General features: G+C 39.5%; 1 protein-coding gene across 4 annotated transcripts in view; it reads left to right on the forward strand.

The window, feature by feature from the left end:
- The window catches only part of grip2b (glutamate receptor interacting protein 2b), a 399250-nt gene that overhangs the window by 96151 nt on the left and 287247 nt on the right, over nucleotides 1-15852 (forward strand). For 2 of the 4 annotated variants that reach the window (XM_029113936.2, XM_029113937.2), the window contains exon 1: nucleotides 5344-5974. The exons of 1 other annotated variant lie outside the window; for it this stretch is intronic. In XM_029113936.2, coding sequence (XP_028969769.2) covers nucleotides 5824-5974 — 151 coding nt within the window. In that variant the 5' untranslated portion in view covers nucleotides 5344-5823. Of the gene's footprint in view, nucleotides 1-5343; nucleotides 5975-15852 lie in introns of those variants that run through there. One more of the 4 variants, XM_029113935.2, reaches the window with a different exon arrangement.

A 15852-nucleotide genomic window follows, 5' to 3' on the forward strand; every position in this document is an offset into this window, starting at 1 on the left:
TTTAGAGGAAGCAATACAATCGTTTTTAAATCAATACATTCCTTTTGAAATCAATATTTTGTGTGAAATTATAGATTTATTTGGTAGGTAGCCATGTAATAAGCGGGATAAGGTATAGCGAGGCGGTTGTTATAGCGAATACAACCCCTTCAGGCTGATTCAAGATCCTTCCGCTTCGTCCCCCCAAAAAATTGTACCGCGGAGGAGAAAAATATTTGATTTTGAAATCGAGCTTCGCACCGAGCGCACGTCAGAAACAGAGGACAGTGTGTGTGTGTGTGTGTTCATTTCTTTAGTACTGTGACTTGACTTGACTTGACTTGAAACTTATAAGGACTCGACTTGACTTGCTTAGGGTGAACCCTTGACTTGACTTGACTTGCTTGATTTATCTGAACTGTGACTGTGACTCGAGACTTGATGGTTTAGATTTGAGACTTGCTTGGACTTGACCATGTGTGACTTGTCCCCATCTCTGGTAAACATGCCCCTGTCCCAACTTTTTTTAAACGTGTTGCTGGCATCAAATTCTAAATGGGCATATCTTTTTCCAAGAACAATAACCTTTATCAGTTTAAACATTTGATATTGTGTCTTTATACTATTGTCTAATATAGGGTTTAAATGATTTGCACATCATTGCATTTTGTTTTTATAACAAAATACGGGATAAAACTGGGTTGTAGATGGGAGTGTTTTTTTTTATGGCTGATTGGAGTATCTTTTTAGAGATTACAGTGGATATAAAAAGTCTACACACCCCTGTTAAAATACCAGGTGTTTGTAATGTAAAAGAATGAGACAAAGATAAATCATGTCAGAACTTTTGCCACTTTTAATGTGACCTATAATGTGAACAATTACATTGAAAAACAAACTGAAACCTTCAAGGGGGAAAAATGTAAAATAAAAACCTCACAATAACCTGGTTGCATAAGTGGGCACACCCTCTTATAACTGGAGATGTGGCTCTGTTCAGAATTAACTAATCACATTCAAACTCATGTTAAATATATGTCATTAAACACCTGCTATCATTTAAAGTGACTCTGATTAATCACAAATGAAATTCAGCTGTTCTAGTAGGCTTTTCCTGACATTTTCTTAGTTGCATCTAAGAGCAAAAGCCATGGTCCACAGAGAGCTTCCAAAGCACCAGAGTGATCTCATTGTTGAAAGATATCAGTCAGGAGAAGACATACAAAATAATTTCCAAAGCATTAAATATACCATGGAACACAGTCATCATCAAGTGGAAAAAATATGGCACAACAGAGACATTACCAAGAACTGGACGTCCCTCCAAAATTGATGAAAAGACGAGATGAATACTGGTCAGGGTGGCTTCCAAGAGGCCTACAGCAACATTAAAGGAACAGCACGAATTATTGGCTGTGTGCTACATGACAACAATCTCCCGTATTCTCCAAATGAATGGGCTATGGGGTAGAGTGGCAAGACGGAAGCCTTTTCAAGACGAAACATCCAAGAACGACTGAAGTTCGCCAAAACAAACATCATGTCCCCCAAAAGCACGTGGAAAAATGTATTGTGGTCTGATGAAACCAAAGTTGAACTTATTGGCCATAATTCCAAAAGGTATGTTTGGCCCAAAAACAACAACTGCACATCACCCAAAGAACACCATACCCACAGTGAAACATGGTGGTGGCAGCATCATGCTTTGGGGCTGTATTTCTTCAGCTTGAACCGGGCCTTAGTCAGGGTGGAGGGAATTATGAACAGTTCCAAATACCAGGCAATTTTGGCACAAAACCTTCAGGCGTCCGTTAGAAAGCTGAAGATGAAGAGGAGGTTCACCTTTCAGCCCAAAAACGACCCAAAGCACACATCCAAATCATATGTGCTTCAACAAAGTATCAGTTTAAGGGTGTACACACTTATGCAACCAGGTTATTGTGAGTTTTTTATTTTTTCCCCCTCAACGATTTCAGTTTGTTTTTCAATTGAATTGTTCACGTTATACGTTACATTAAAGGTGGAAAATGTTCTGACATGATTTATCTTTGTCTTATTCTTTTACATCACAAAAACCTGGCATTTTATCAGGGGTGTGTTGACTTTTTATACCCACAGATTTTAATCCTTGATTCAGCAGTACATGTGAGACAGAGGCAGTGGGTCAGATTTGAACCTATAATATTGCGGTACATGTGAGACAGAGGAACTGGGTCAGATTTGAACCTATGATTCTGCGGTACATGTGAAACAGAAGGAGCACTGGGTCAGATTTGGCTTACATCTGTCTGTCGTACGGTATTTCTTCCCAAAAAGTCTGCTGGTGATGATATTACAAAGGATTTTTGGTGGTTCCTGTACAAGCCGACTCCATTATAGTTATTGGGGTCAAATTTGTCTCTGTGCTCTCTGATTGGGGTGATCAGACCTTGATTCCAATTATCGGGGGAAAATGCATAAGCTGAGAATTATTATATTTTCTAGCTCCCAGAAGTGACTCATTTTTCAAACTTTTTCAGTCACATTGAGCATAGTTCTGTTTTTGGTGTTTTTTCTATGTTCTCTATAGCTTTCTCTGTCTGATTTCTCTCCTTATTTTATCTGTCTCTATCTCTCTGCCGCTGTCCTCTCTTTCTCTCCCCTCTCACTCCCTTTTCTTTCCCCTCTCTCTCCTTTCTCTCCTATCTTTCTGTCTCTCCTCTACTCACATTTTCATCCATGGTTTCCTGTCTGCCTGTGTGGGTGGGACTTTGAGGTAAGCAGCGTGAAACAGGGCAAGTCGCGTGGTAATTCCCGAAGACGAAAGGATAGAAATATGAAGGCATTCCCAGGGAGGTGGTTAAAACAAAGGGAATTACAACAGATTAATGTTGGGTAGTCTGGAATAATAGGATTCTGTGTAAAGTTGAGTGTTAATCCCATCGAGTCATAATCAGACAAGTCACGACTCACTGAACAACCGGAGGAGTCCTTGTTGTTATGGCGCCTGCAGCAGTAGCATCTTATTTGTCATCATCAGCATATTGATTCAGTGGATGTTACCATGGGGAGGGGCTGCCTGTCATAGAGATGCTCAGCGTACTCAACACCACAGTCTACCAAGCAAGTCCTCTGAGCTCTAGTTCAATGACATCATAACTATTGCCCATCAGATGGTCAGATGAAACTGCGAAACATAAAACATCCCCTCCAATTACATAAACCTCTGACAAATTAGGGCATTACCAGTAGGGGGCGAAAGCTCTGCACATCCATGTGTGATTCACTGAATTTGAATGATTGACAGTAAGTCAAAGGTGTAGTGTTCCTTACCAAAGCCTCTACTGGAGGATGCTCAATACACTTCTGTCCATATGGTTCTTTCCATACGGTTCTTTCCATACGATTCTGTGCATATGGTTCTTTCCATAAGGTTCTTTCTATATGGTTCTTTCCATACGGTTCTTTCCATACGGATCTGTCTATACGATTCTGTCTATATGGTTCTTTCCATACCGCTCTCTCCATATGGTTCTTTCCATATGGTTCTTTCTATATGGTTCTTTCTATATGGTTCTTTCCATACGGATCTGTCTATACGGTTCTTTCCATACGGCTCTCTCCATATGGTTCTGTCTATATGCTTCTGTCCGTACGGTTTACCATTTAAGACCAACAGTCATATTAGCAGGAGCAAGTAGCGAGACCAAACAGTGGATTACAGGAATATGCAGTATTCCTTTCTCAGGATAGACACATGCTCTTTTACCTTTATATTACTGTACAGTTATGAACTTTGTGCTAAAAAAGTGGAAGCTCTTTTACCTTGATATTACAATACAGGTACAATTGCATAAGTGAAAATGCTACAGTCAGTGGTGTTTGGCAGAATTGATTCCCCAGCTTGGTATCATTTCAGTGGTGTTTGGCAGAATTGATTCCCCAGTTTGGTATCATTTCAGTGGGGTTTGGCAGAATTGATTCCCCAGCTTGGTATCATTTCAGTGGGGTTCGGCAGAATTGATTCCCCAGCTTGGTATCATTTCAGTGGGGTTTTGCAGAATTGATTCCCCAGCTTGGTATCATTTCAGTTGGGTTTGGCAGAATTGATTCCCCAGCTTGGTATCAATTCAGTGGGGTTTTGCAGAATTGATTCCCCAGCTTGGTATCATTTCAGTGGGGTTTTGCAGAATTGATTTCCCAGCTTGGTATCATTTCAGTGGGGTTTGGCAGAATTGATTCCCCAGCTTGGTATCATTTCAGTGGGGTTTGGCAGAATTGGTTCCCCTGCTTGGTATCATTTCAGTGGGGTTTGGCAGAATTGATTCCCCAGCTTGGTATCATTTTCCGTATCATCCGAATACAAATGAAACTGAAATTGTTGAGATTGCAATTTGCTGCAATTTATTATTATGTTAATTATATGAGGTTGGGTATTCACTAAACCTTTCTATAACCTCAGGAAGACTAGCTGCCGCTTTTGGCTCTCATTGTAATTAACTGGAAACTCAGAGGCTGAAAGAAACCTCATAAGACATATTCCAGCAACATTCAAGGTGTAGATTCAACACAGCTACATGTCCATCTGAAACATTTTCACCCTAGTAATTAGTATTCCATTGTACAACATCTTTTACAGAAAATGATAAATGGGTCACAGCATGTTTGTGAAGTTTCTCTTTGAAGTTAATACATTTTTAGGTTACCAATCTAATGCACAGAGCAATTCAAATTGTCACCCACTATAACAATACTGTAGCCCTTCAGTAGTAGAAGGAACTTAAACAGCTTATTCGCTTTTTCACTTATGTCCTTTATGCATCTCTGATGTTATCAGAATGATCAGCCTTCTGTAACCACACCCCCTTATCTCCCTCGTCGCTCTTCCTTCCTTTCTCAGTTGAATTCACATTGCTTTATTTACAGGAAACAATGTAGATATTGGCATTAGGTTCTCTGTTTTTTCTCTTACTATTCTCTCTCTTTCTCTCTCTCTCTCACATCTCTGTAGCCTATAATGACCACTCCTTTCAGACTGGGCTAACTTTTTATTCGTAACAAAAAGACAAAGGGGTTTGGTTTAGGGGGGACACAAAAGAGATTTAAGAGATGTGAAGGGATGAAAAGACAAGCGAGGAGATACGATAGGAGGGGGAAAAACATTCCACTGGTATTTCTTGGACTCTCTGTGTGTTCATGAAGCCGTAGGATAAGGAGAGAGAGAGGGAGGGAGAGAGGGAGGGAGAGAGAGAGGGAGGGAGAAAGAGAGAACAGACTGGGTTGATTTGATTTGTTCACCCCCTCTTTCCGGTTTCTCCGCTGTGTCTGAATCTGTGTGACGAAAAAACAACCAAGCAGTAGACGCCACCGCTCTGCTCCCCACTTTGTTTGGATGCGGGTGTTACCTAAAACTGTCTCTTCTTAATGTGACATTACACAGAACATCATGCTGAGCTACTTGACAGTGGAGTTGAACTGAGATCTGCTTGTGGAGAACCGTGGAGTTGAACTGAGATCTGCTTGTGGAGAATCGTGGAGTTGAATTGGGATCTGTTTGTGGAGAACCGTGGAGTTGAACTGAGATCTGCTTGTGGAGAGCAGTGGACTTGAACTGGGATCTGTTTGTGGAGAGCAGTGGACTTGAACTGGGATCTGTTTGTGGAGAGCAGTGGACTTGAACTGGGATCTGTTTGTGGAGAGCAGTGGACTTGAACTGGGATCTGTTTGTGGAGAGCAGTGGACTTGAACTGGGATCTGTTTGTGGAGAGCAGTGGACTTGAACTGGGATCTGTTTTTGGAGAGCAGTGGACTTGAACTGGGATTTGTAGAGTGTTTTGGTCTGAAGAATTGTTCCAGGACAGGAAGATGGACAGAGTTAACCGGGTGCTGAAGGTGGTGAGGCGGATGTCCCCCAGAAAGAGAGGGGGAGAACGGGGGAGGACCTCCCCCTCCCTGGGGGACCTGGATAGCCCTGAGACCTGTGAGGATCTCTGTTCCCTCAGTCTCTGCATCAGTGGTGAGCAAACTCTTTCAGTCTTACTCTCTTTTCCATCTTTATAAATCAGTGTTGAGGAATCTGGGAAGACTCTACCACAGGGCTAACCGGCTTTTCTCTGTATTTCTCTGCTCTTTACGTTTTTTGTACTGTTATCAAATCACCATTGTGTTCTTTTCCTAATTGATTTTCTTCCTTTTCCACTGCTCAGTGTACTTCTCTTGGATATGTTTTATTGACCCTATACAGGAAGGGTTGTAAATAGTGTATGAAGTAGTAATGTTTATTGTTTATTTGTATGTTACTCAGGAGTACAGTTTGTGTGGCAAATTCTTGAATCATAGGCTTATTGTTTTTGATTGATGCTTAAACATTATTAATTGAAAGTTTAAAGAAAATTTGACATTGGACATATTGACTGGGAATGATGCAATATTCTCTCTGTTAAAAGTCCAGTATTAATGGAACTCTACAGAGTCCCAAGGCCCTTCAAGTTACTCATAATGATCATGGTGGAACTTTTCCACTGCATGTAGATTCTTCGCTACAGCAGTGGAATTATCTTGCTGCTACACAAGCTTTTAATTATGATGTGGATTATAATGATTTAAAATGTTGTTGTAGAGGGTAAGTATAAAGAAGGCTGACACAAGTGGAAATGACACATTTAGCAACCTTTTTTACCCTAGAATATATGATGATCAAGTTAAGATACAGCATCTGTAGTTGACTGACTTGGGAGCCAGAAACAAATGTTCACTACTTCCATAAAGTAAAGAGTCCAACAATGTTTGCTCTACACTGTTAGCAGTTAAGCTACATGGAGGAACATTTTAGGTAGCCATCCCAGTTTATTATTTCCAGTTAAGTGAGGAACTCCTTTAAAAAGTATCTTTGAGGTAGCCCATTGTAAAGGTTCCAAATGGAAACCTTTCAGAACCCTGTTATTATTACTACATTCTAGAGGTGTCAGCATTTCAGATTGGAGGGGTGGCATTCAGATTTTTTTTTTTGGCCACCAGTGGAAGATCCGGAAAAGATGTTGGCATTTGATGAACAGTACAGGTCACTTTCATGGGGGGCATATATGGAAATCCAATGAAGTTCTTGCTCAGCATTTGTCAAAGTCATCTGGCACAAATGTAAATGCTTTGATCGTTAGAGGTCTTACAGGAATTGACCCAGTGGGGACTCTTGCAGCTAAAAAACATGTTTGCAGGAAGGCAACAACTGGAATAGATTTAAAGAATGTCTGGATTTTCTGTCTCCAATTTGCCTGTTTTTTATAAAATGTCTTTATTGCCGTCTCATAAGATACTGTATACATTAGCTTTTGGAGCACGCAAAAGCTAATGTATACATTTGTTTTTATTGAATTCATGTTTATTTGTATTTGCTGTAATGTTCTAAATTTCTTTCCAAGGAAAGAAACACTTATTATGCAGATAATATTTTCCCAGATATACTCAAACTTTGACAGTTACTGTAGTAATAATGACTCATAAATAAATGAATGTTTCCAAGTTAGGATTTGCATAGGGCTTTTGAGGATGTGTATCTGTTAGCCCTGATATACATCTGAAGATGTGTATATGTTAGCCCTGATATGAACCTGAGGATGTGCATCTGTTAGCCCTGACATAAACCTCAGGATGTGTATCTGTTAGCCCTGATATACATCTCAAGATGTTTATCTGTTAGCCCTGATATGAACCTGAGGATGTGTGTCTGTTAGCCCTGATATAAACCTCAGGATGTGTATCTGTTAGCCCTGATATAAACCTGAGGATGTGCATCTGTTAGCCCTGATATGAACCTGAGGATTTGAATCTGTTAGCCCTGATATAAACCTGAAGATGTGTATCTATTAGCCCTGATATAAACCTCAGGATGTGTATCTGTTAGCCCTGACATAAACCTCAGGATGTGTATCTGTTAGCCCTGATATAAACCTGAAGATGTGTATCTGTTAGCCCTGATATACACCTGAAGATGTGCATCTGTTTGCCCTGATATGAACCTGAGGATGTGTGTCTGTTAGCCCTGATATAAACCTGAGGATGTGCATCTGTTAGCCCTGATATGAACCTAGGATGTGCGTCTGTTAGCCCTGATATTAACCTGAAGATGTGCATCTGTTTGCCCTGATATGAACCTGAGGATGTGTTTCTGTTAGCCCTGATATTAACCTGAAGATGTGCATCTGTTAGCCATGATATGAACATGTGTAAAGTTGCAGACAGAAGAAAGGGCACAGGCACCAGGAGAACAGAGACTTTTTAATGAAAGAACTAAGAATAAAAACTTTAAACGAAAAAGAGAAACAATATTACAGGGGTTTGAGAACCAAATAATGACCTACAACAAACACAAGGGAAGAAGGAACCTAAATAGGGACAGAGATCAGGAACACAGATGAGGAGTTACAGAGTTACAGGCAATCTGTTACATGTAACAGATTAGTGACCAATGAAACACAAGTTTAATTTTCTCCTGTTTTGGCTGGTAAAAACAAGGTATGCATGGCGCTGCCTTGAAGATAAAACATTATATGGAATTTATCACAATATTTAAGGAGAAAAGGTGTGTTGGAAAGCACTCTGCAAAAGGAAGATGGTTTGCATTTGATGCAGCCACCTCAACTGCATACAGGTAGGCCATGTGATTCTGCTTGCTTTACATCTCAGAAAATTGGGTTCATTGTTTCGAGAAATTTAAATGTCTCTTTAAATGTTTTGAAGCAATAAACAACATGAATAAAACACATACTTAGAATCTGGGTAATATTCAGATAAAGTCAGATTCTGGAAGATCAAGTGTTATTGGATACATTTCTAAGTAGGCCTACTGTGATGCCTTACCTTAACCTTACCCTAATTTTACACTAACCTTAGTACTGTGATGCCTAAACAAAAACCCCAAATTAACCTTAACCATTATCTGTAAATGTTATTTATAACGAGTCGTTTATCATTTTTAATCAATTACGTTAACATAATAGTAGTAACGTAAAGCGAGTCATTAAGGAGCAATAGTCTTTAGGATGTGTTCATCATTATGATTTATATTCATACTGATAGGAACAGTGTTCCTGAGAGGGATGGTTGCTTCTTGGCCACAGTGACCCGCCAGCCTAGGAGGGACATAGACAATGTGGGGAGAAAAGCAACCCCAGAGCTCAAACCTTTTCCTTAATAAAATGCCCACCAATGCTTTAACACTGGTCTGGTATCAGTTACATGTCTCTCCTTGCTGAACTTCTTTTGTTTTTTTATTTCTCCTCCAAATATTACCCAACAAAACAAATGTCACCTAACAATAATTGATTTCAGTATTTGAGTGTTGGTGCTTTAAAATGAAAAGGGAAAGATGGTCAAGGGTCTGATTACTATCGAGAATCTCTTTATATAGTATGTGTGTACAGTGCCTTCAGAAAGTATTCAGACCATTTCATTTTCTTGTGTTCGATTTATTATAAAAACAAATTGCCATCAATCGACACAAAATGTACTTAAAATGTGTTCAATTCATGAATTGCTACTGCTCAACACAAATCCATAATGTCAAATAGAAAAATAAAACCTAAAACCTTAATTTTTGTTAATTAAATACAAATATGAAAATAATAAGTATTCTCTGCCATCTGCTCTGCAACACCTGTGCCAAGCACTAGGCACTCGTAAAAAGAAATGTAATAATATAGGCAATACAAATGAACTGAATATATGTATACAATGCAATTCCATTCTCTTTTGAGGTGTAGCCAAAATAGGACTGGATTATGTTTAATAATAGAGCTGCATTGGTTATGGGTCATTCCCATTCTGGTACTATAAAATATTCAAATAGATTAATGGCAGATGCCACAAAATTGTTTATAGTTTAACATGCCAAGACCTGAATGTGTGACAGTTATAAATTAAGATTTTAGTCTGAAGGAAATAGTGCACAATTTGAGATGATGGTCGTCTGGGGTTGCTTTCCAATTCCAATTGGAGAACTCAGTGTGCCCTCCCTGGACAATCAGGACAGTCTAAATTATGAAATGCAACCAAATTAATTAATAAATTAATGTGGTAATATGAATTTCTTCAGAAGTTAGAAAGTTATTTGAATGGAGTCCAACTGTGCAGTTACAGTGATTGACATTATTACAGGTTAAATACACAGGTCTCTGGGAGGTCCCATACTTACTACAGTTTCTAAGGAAAAGCTGAAATAAATTTTGTCAAAAGCACTAATCAGCTCTAGGATAGAAGTACATTTCCAAGGCACTGAATATCCTTGGAACTTAGTCCATTATTAAGACATGGAAAGAATATGGCCCTGTGAATTAATCAATCAATCAATCAAAATGTATTTATAAAGCGCTTTTTACAACAGCAGTTGTCACAAAGTGCTTTACAGAGACACCCGGCCTTAAACCCCAAGGAGCAAACAACAGTAGTGTTGAATTTCAGTGGCTAGGAAAAACTCCCTAAGAAGGTCGAATTTTAGGAAGAAACCTAGAGAGGACCCAGGCTCAGAGGGGTGACCAGTCCTCTTCTGGCTGTGCCGGGTGAGATATTAAGAGTCCAATTGGAATAATAAATACATTTCTCTTGGCTAAATCCAGAGTATATTTGATTTTAGACTAGGTCAGAAGTATGACCAGGTGGACAAGGACAGGAACAGCAACGGTCCCCCCAAACCAGGTAATCCGCAGGTGTGGACCAGGACCTCATCTCCTTCTAAAATTTAAAATTGGAGGAAACTGAGAAAAGTTAGTAGTACATCCCTCATGTCCCCCAGCACAATAATATAGCAGCGTAACACCTTGGAAACTGAGACGGGGGGGGTCCGGTGACACTGTGGCCCTACCCGGGGGAGGCCCCGGACAGGGCCCAACAGGCAGGAAATCAATCCAACCAATTAGTCTAGAAAAGGCCATCCTCAAAACCTGATTGTCTGGACGGGAAGGGCACTTGTCAAGAAGGCCACCAAAAGACTTATGCCAACCTGCCATGGCTGATCCTGGGGGCTTCACAATAACGGCCTTCATGGAATAGTGGCGGAAAGAAACCCATTGTTCTAAAAGCTCACATCAAATCTCTACTAGTTTCCCAGAAAGTGTGTGGGATCAACTGGATGAAGATCCTATAGTCTGATGAAACCAAAATGTACTTTTGGCCTCAATGCTAAACGCTATATTTGGCAAAAGCCTAACACTGCACATCATCCTGAAAACACCATCCCTTAATTAAAGCATGGTGGGGGGAGCATCATACTATGGGGATGCTTTTCTGCAGCAGGGCCTGGAACGCTTTTGAAGACTGAGAGCAAAATAGAAACAGCAAAGTAGAAAGAAATCCTGGAAGAAAACCTGTCTAGAGGCCTGGGATTAATCTTAGAGCAGGACAATGAACCGAACCTACAGTCAAAACTACACTGAAGTGTCATAAAAACAAAAATGTCAATGTCTTGAAGTGGCCCAGTCAAATCCCGGACCCCGGATAACTGTTTGTTATTATATAAAAATATTATAAATATTTTTTAAGATGGTCATTGGCAAACTTCAGACGAGCCTGGACATGCGCTGGCTTGAGCAGGGGGACCTTGCGTGCGCTGCAGGATTTTAATCCATGATGGCGTAGTGTGTTGCTATTGGTTTTCTTTGAGACTGTGGTCCCAGCTCTCTTCAGGTCATTGACCAGGTCCTGCCGTGTAGTTCTGGGCTGATCCCTCACCTTCCTCATGATCATTGATGCCCCACGAGGTGAGATCTTGCATGGAGCCCAAGACCGAGGGAGATTGACCGTCATCTTGAACTACTTCCATTTTCTGATAATTGCGCCAATAGTTGTTGACGACAAGAAATTCATTTTCAACATTTTATATGTTGTCTTGGTGATCTTTTCTGTTGCGTATGGTTTTACTTGCACATCAATGCATTCTGTTGTTATTTACATTTTACGTAGTATTCCACATTTTTGGGAATCAGGGTTGTACAAAAAACATTCACATTGAAAAATAAAAGTGTCAGGCATTAGAATGTCCCTATATGCTGAAAAAACATCTAATTTGAGCTTATTCTGCAAAACTTTTGTAAGGTGCGTTGTGAAGCAGTGTTCTCTGCCTCTGAATAAACCTGCAGTGTCTGTCACAATAACCAGCCTTGAAAGCGTGTTTGAAAACTGCTGATTTTTCCCTTTATTTTGACATCAGGTTTGTTTGGAAGTTTTTGAATTTACACCTTACATACAAAGTGCATATATGTGCATATATAGCTGTTCACCATAACCATCTATATAGGTGTTAGTACTGTAGCTTAGGTGTGCATAAAGTATATAGCACATCACCATAACCATCTATATAGGTTTTAGCACTGAGGCTGAGGTGTGGAAATAAAGCACATTACCATAACCATTTATATAGGTGTTAGTACTGAAGCTGACGTGTGCATAAAGTATATAGCACATCACCATAACTATCTATAGAGGTTTTAGTACTATAGAGTAATGATACTGAGGTATGCATTCTATGCTGAGAAGACTTGATTTGTTTCAAATAAAAGAAACCAATTCTAATGTTTTCCTTGTTGAAATAAAGGTTTAATAATAATAATAAATAATAATAATCCTTCACAAACTCTATAATGTGTATTTTAAGACATCTCCATCTAACCAAATCCCTAGGTATTTGAAGGCTGAGGGAGCTTAATTAAAAAATCAAGAGACCACTGCAAATTGAACGCTTCTGTTCCTCACTCAAAACTTACCTTTTCAACTTTTTTGGAAAGGAAAGTGCAATGGGCTCTTCATTTTTTCCGGAGCTGTATATGCAAATACCTGAGCAAGAGACAGGGCAGCAGGTTTCTGTACTGTGTCATCAGCATAACAATTCAAATGACAGTTTCTTACAGAGTCATAGTTATAATTTATATGCAGAGTAAACAACAAAGGACCCAACATTGGACCCTGGGGATCCCCTTTGTGAACTATTACCAAATTAGTTTGAACCACATCCATAAGAATAGTCTGGGTTCTATCAGGAAGGAAGTTCTGAAACAGGTGTCTACAGCCAAGCCCTAAGAGGTCAGTTTATTCAAAATAGAATGATCGGCTGTATGTGGAAAGAGTTGAACATTGCATTTAACCAATGTACTCATCCAACTTCAGGGAAAATGCCATTCCAACTCATCCTGTCAATTTGAAGTTGAATTTTCAAATGAGCAGGATACTCAAGACAAAGATGTTTCAACTGATCGTTTACTTGCCAGTTCCCTTGTGACATTGCCACAACAATAGAATAATTAATGGGGAAGAATACACATTAATATTAATAAAGACACAATGCTAATTAATATAGTAGTGTGAATAGAATAATAGAATAGAATAATAATGGGGATAAATACATATACATATTAATGAAGACATCATACTAATTAATATCGTACTTTGAATAGTATAATAAAATAATATAATAATAATGGGAATAAATACATATACATATTAATGAGGACATCATACTAATTAATATAGTATTGAGAATAGAATAATAAAATAATAGTAATGGTAATGGGTATAATAGTAATGGGAATTAATACACATTGATATTAATGAGGACATCATACTGATTAATATAGTAGTGTGAATAAAGATAAATATGCACATAGAACAGTATTTGCCATGATAAGTTTGTTATCTGCAAATGTTTCTTCAGTATACAGGTGCATCTCAAAACATTTGAATATCATAAATTTTTTTCTGTAATCTTTAAGTCAAAAAGTGACACCTTATTCTAGATTCATAACACAAAGTGATACATTTCAAGCTTTTTTATTTTCAGTCTTGATGATTACGGCTTAAAGCTCATGGAAATCAGAAATTATGTATCTCAAAATATTAGAAAGAAAAATTTACAATACAGAAATGTCGACCTGAGAAGAGCTCTAATCAGCTCATTAACTCAAAACACCTGCAAAGGTTTCCTAAGTATGTTTATTTATGCACTCAATACTTGGTCGGGGCTCCTTTTGCACGAATGAGTACATCAATGCAGTGTGGCATGGAGGCAATCAGCCTGTGGCACTACTGAGGTGTTATTGAAGCCCAGGTTGCTTTGATAGCGGCCTTCAGCTTGTCTGTGTTGTTGGGTAGATTCTCTATCGGGTTCAGGTCAGGTGTGTTAGCTGGCCATTCAAGCATAGTAATACCATAGGCAGCAAATCAGTGACCAGTTGTTTTGGCACTGTGGGCAGGTGCCAAGTCCTGCTGGAAAAGTAAATCAGCATTTCCATAAAGCTTGTCAGTAGATGGCAGCATGAAGCAGTGCTCTAAAATCACCTGGTAGATGGCTGCATTGACTCTGGACATGATAAAACACAGTGGACAAACACCAGTAGATGCCATGTCACCCCAAATCATCACTGACTGTGGAAACTTAACACTGGACTTCAAGCAACTTGGATTCTGTGCCTCTCCACTCTTCCTCCAGACTCTGGGACCTTGATTTCCAAATGAAATGCAACATTTACTTTAATCTGAAGAGAGGACTTTTTTATTTTTCTCCTTCTCCCAGTAAAACGTTTATGATGTTGTCTCTGATTCAGGAGTGGCTTGACACTAGGAATGCAACACTTGTAGCCCATTTCCTGGTCAAGTCTGTACATTGTGGCTCTTGATGCACTGACTCCAGCCTCAGTCCACTCCTTGTGAAACTCCCCCAAGTTCTTGAATCGGCTTTGCTTGACAATCCTCTCAAGGCTGCAGTCATCCCTGTTGCTTGTGCAGATTTTCCTATCACACATTTCCCTTCCAGGAATGAATATGCTTTGATACAGCACTCTGTGAACAGCCAGACCTTTCGGCAATGACCTTCTGTGGCTTTGCTGTGTCAATGTGTGTCTTCTGGACAACTGTCAAGTCAGCAGTCTTCCCCATGATTTTGATTTTGTGCACTGAAGGCTCAGGGAGTTATTTAGCTGATTAGAGCTCTTTTCAGGTCAAAATATCTGTATTGTACGTTTCGTATTGAATATTTTAACATAGTAGATTTTAGATTTCCATGAGCTGTAAGCTGTAATCATCAAGACAAAAAGGCTAGAAATGTTTTATTTGAAATATGGGGGAAAATGAACTTTTCCACGATATTTTTAGATGCACATGTTACATTTTCTAATATACAGTCATGTCATTTTTAAATACCTACAGTGGGGGGAACAAGTATTTGATACACTGACGATTTTGCAGGTTTTCCCACTTACAAAGCATGTAGAAGTCTGTATCATAGGTACTCTTATAATGTGAGTGACGGAATCTAAAACAGAAAACCAGAAAATCACACTGTATGATTTTTAAGTAATTCATTTGCATTTTATTGCATGACACAAGTATTTGATACATCAGAAAAGCAGAACTTAATATTTGGTACAGAAACCTTTGTTTGCAATTACTGAGATCATACGTTTCCTGTAGTTCTTGACCAGGTCTGCACACACTGCAGCAGGGATTTTGATCCACTCCTCCATACAGATCTTCTCCAGATCCTTCAGGTTTTGGGGCTGTCGCTGGGCAATACGGACTTTCAGCTCCCTCCAAAGATTTTCTATTGGGTTCAGGTCTGGAGACTGGCTAGGCCACTCCAGGACCTTGAGATGCTTCTTACGGAGCTACTTCTTAGTTGCCCTGGCTGTGTGTTTCGGGTCGTTTTCATGCTGGAAGACCAAGCCACGACCCATTTTCAATGCACTTACTGAGGGAAGGAGGTTGTTGGCCAAGATCTCGCAATACATGGCCCCATCCATCCTCCCCTCAATACGGTGCAGTCGTCCTGTCCCCTTTGCAGAAAAGCATCCCCAGAGAATGATGTTTCCACCGCCATGCTTCACTGTTGGGATGGTGTTCTTGGGGTTGTACTCA

This window comes from Esox lucius, chromosome 17 (assembly GCF_011004845.1).
Source record: "Esox lucius isolate fEsoLuc1 chromosome 17, fEsoLuc1.pri, whole genome shotgun sequence".
Taxonomy (NCBI): Eukaryota; Metazoa; Chordata; class Actinopteri; order Esociformes; family Esocidae; genus Esox; species Esox lucius.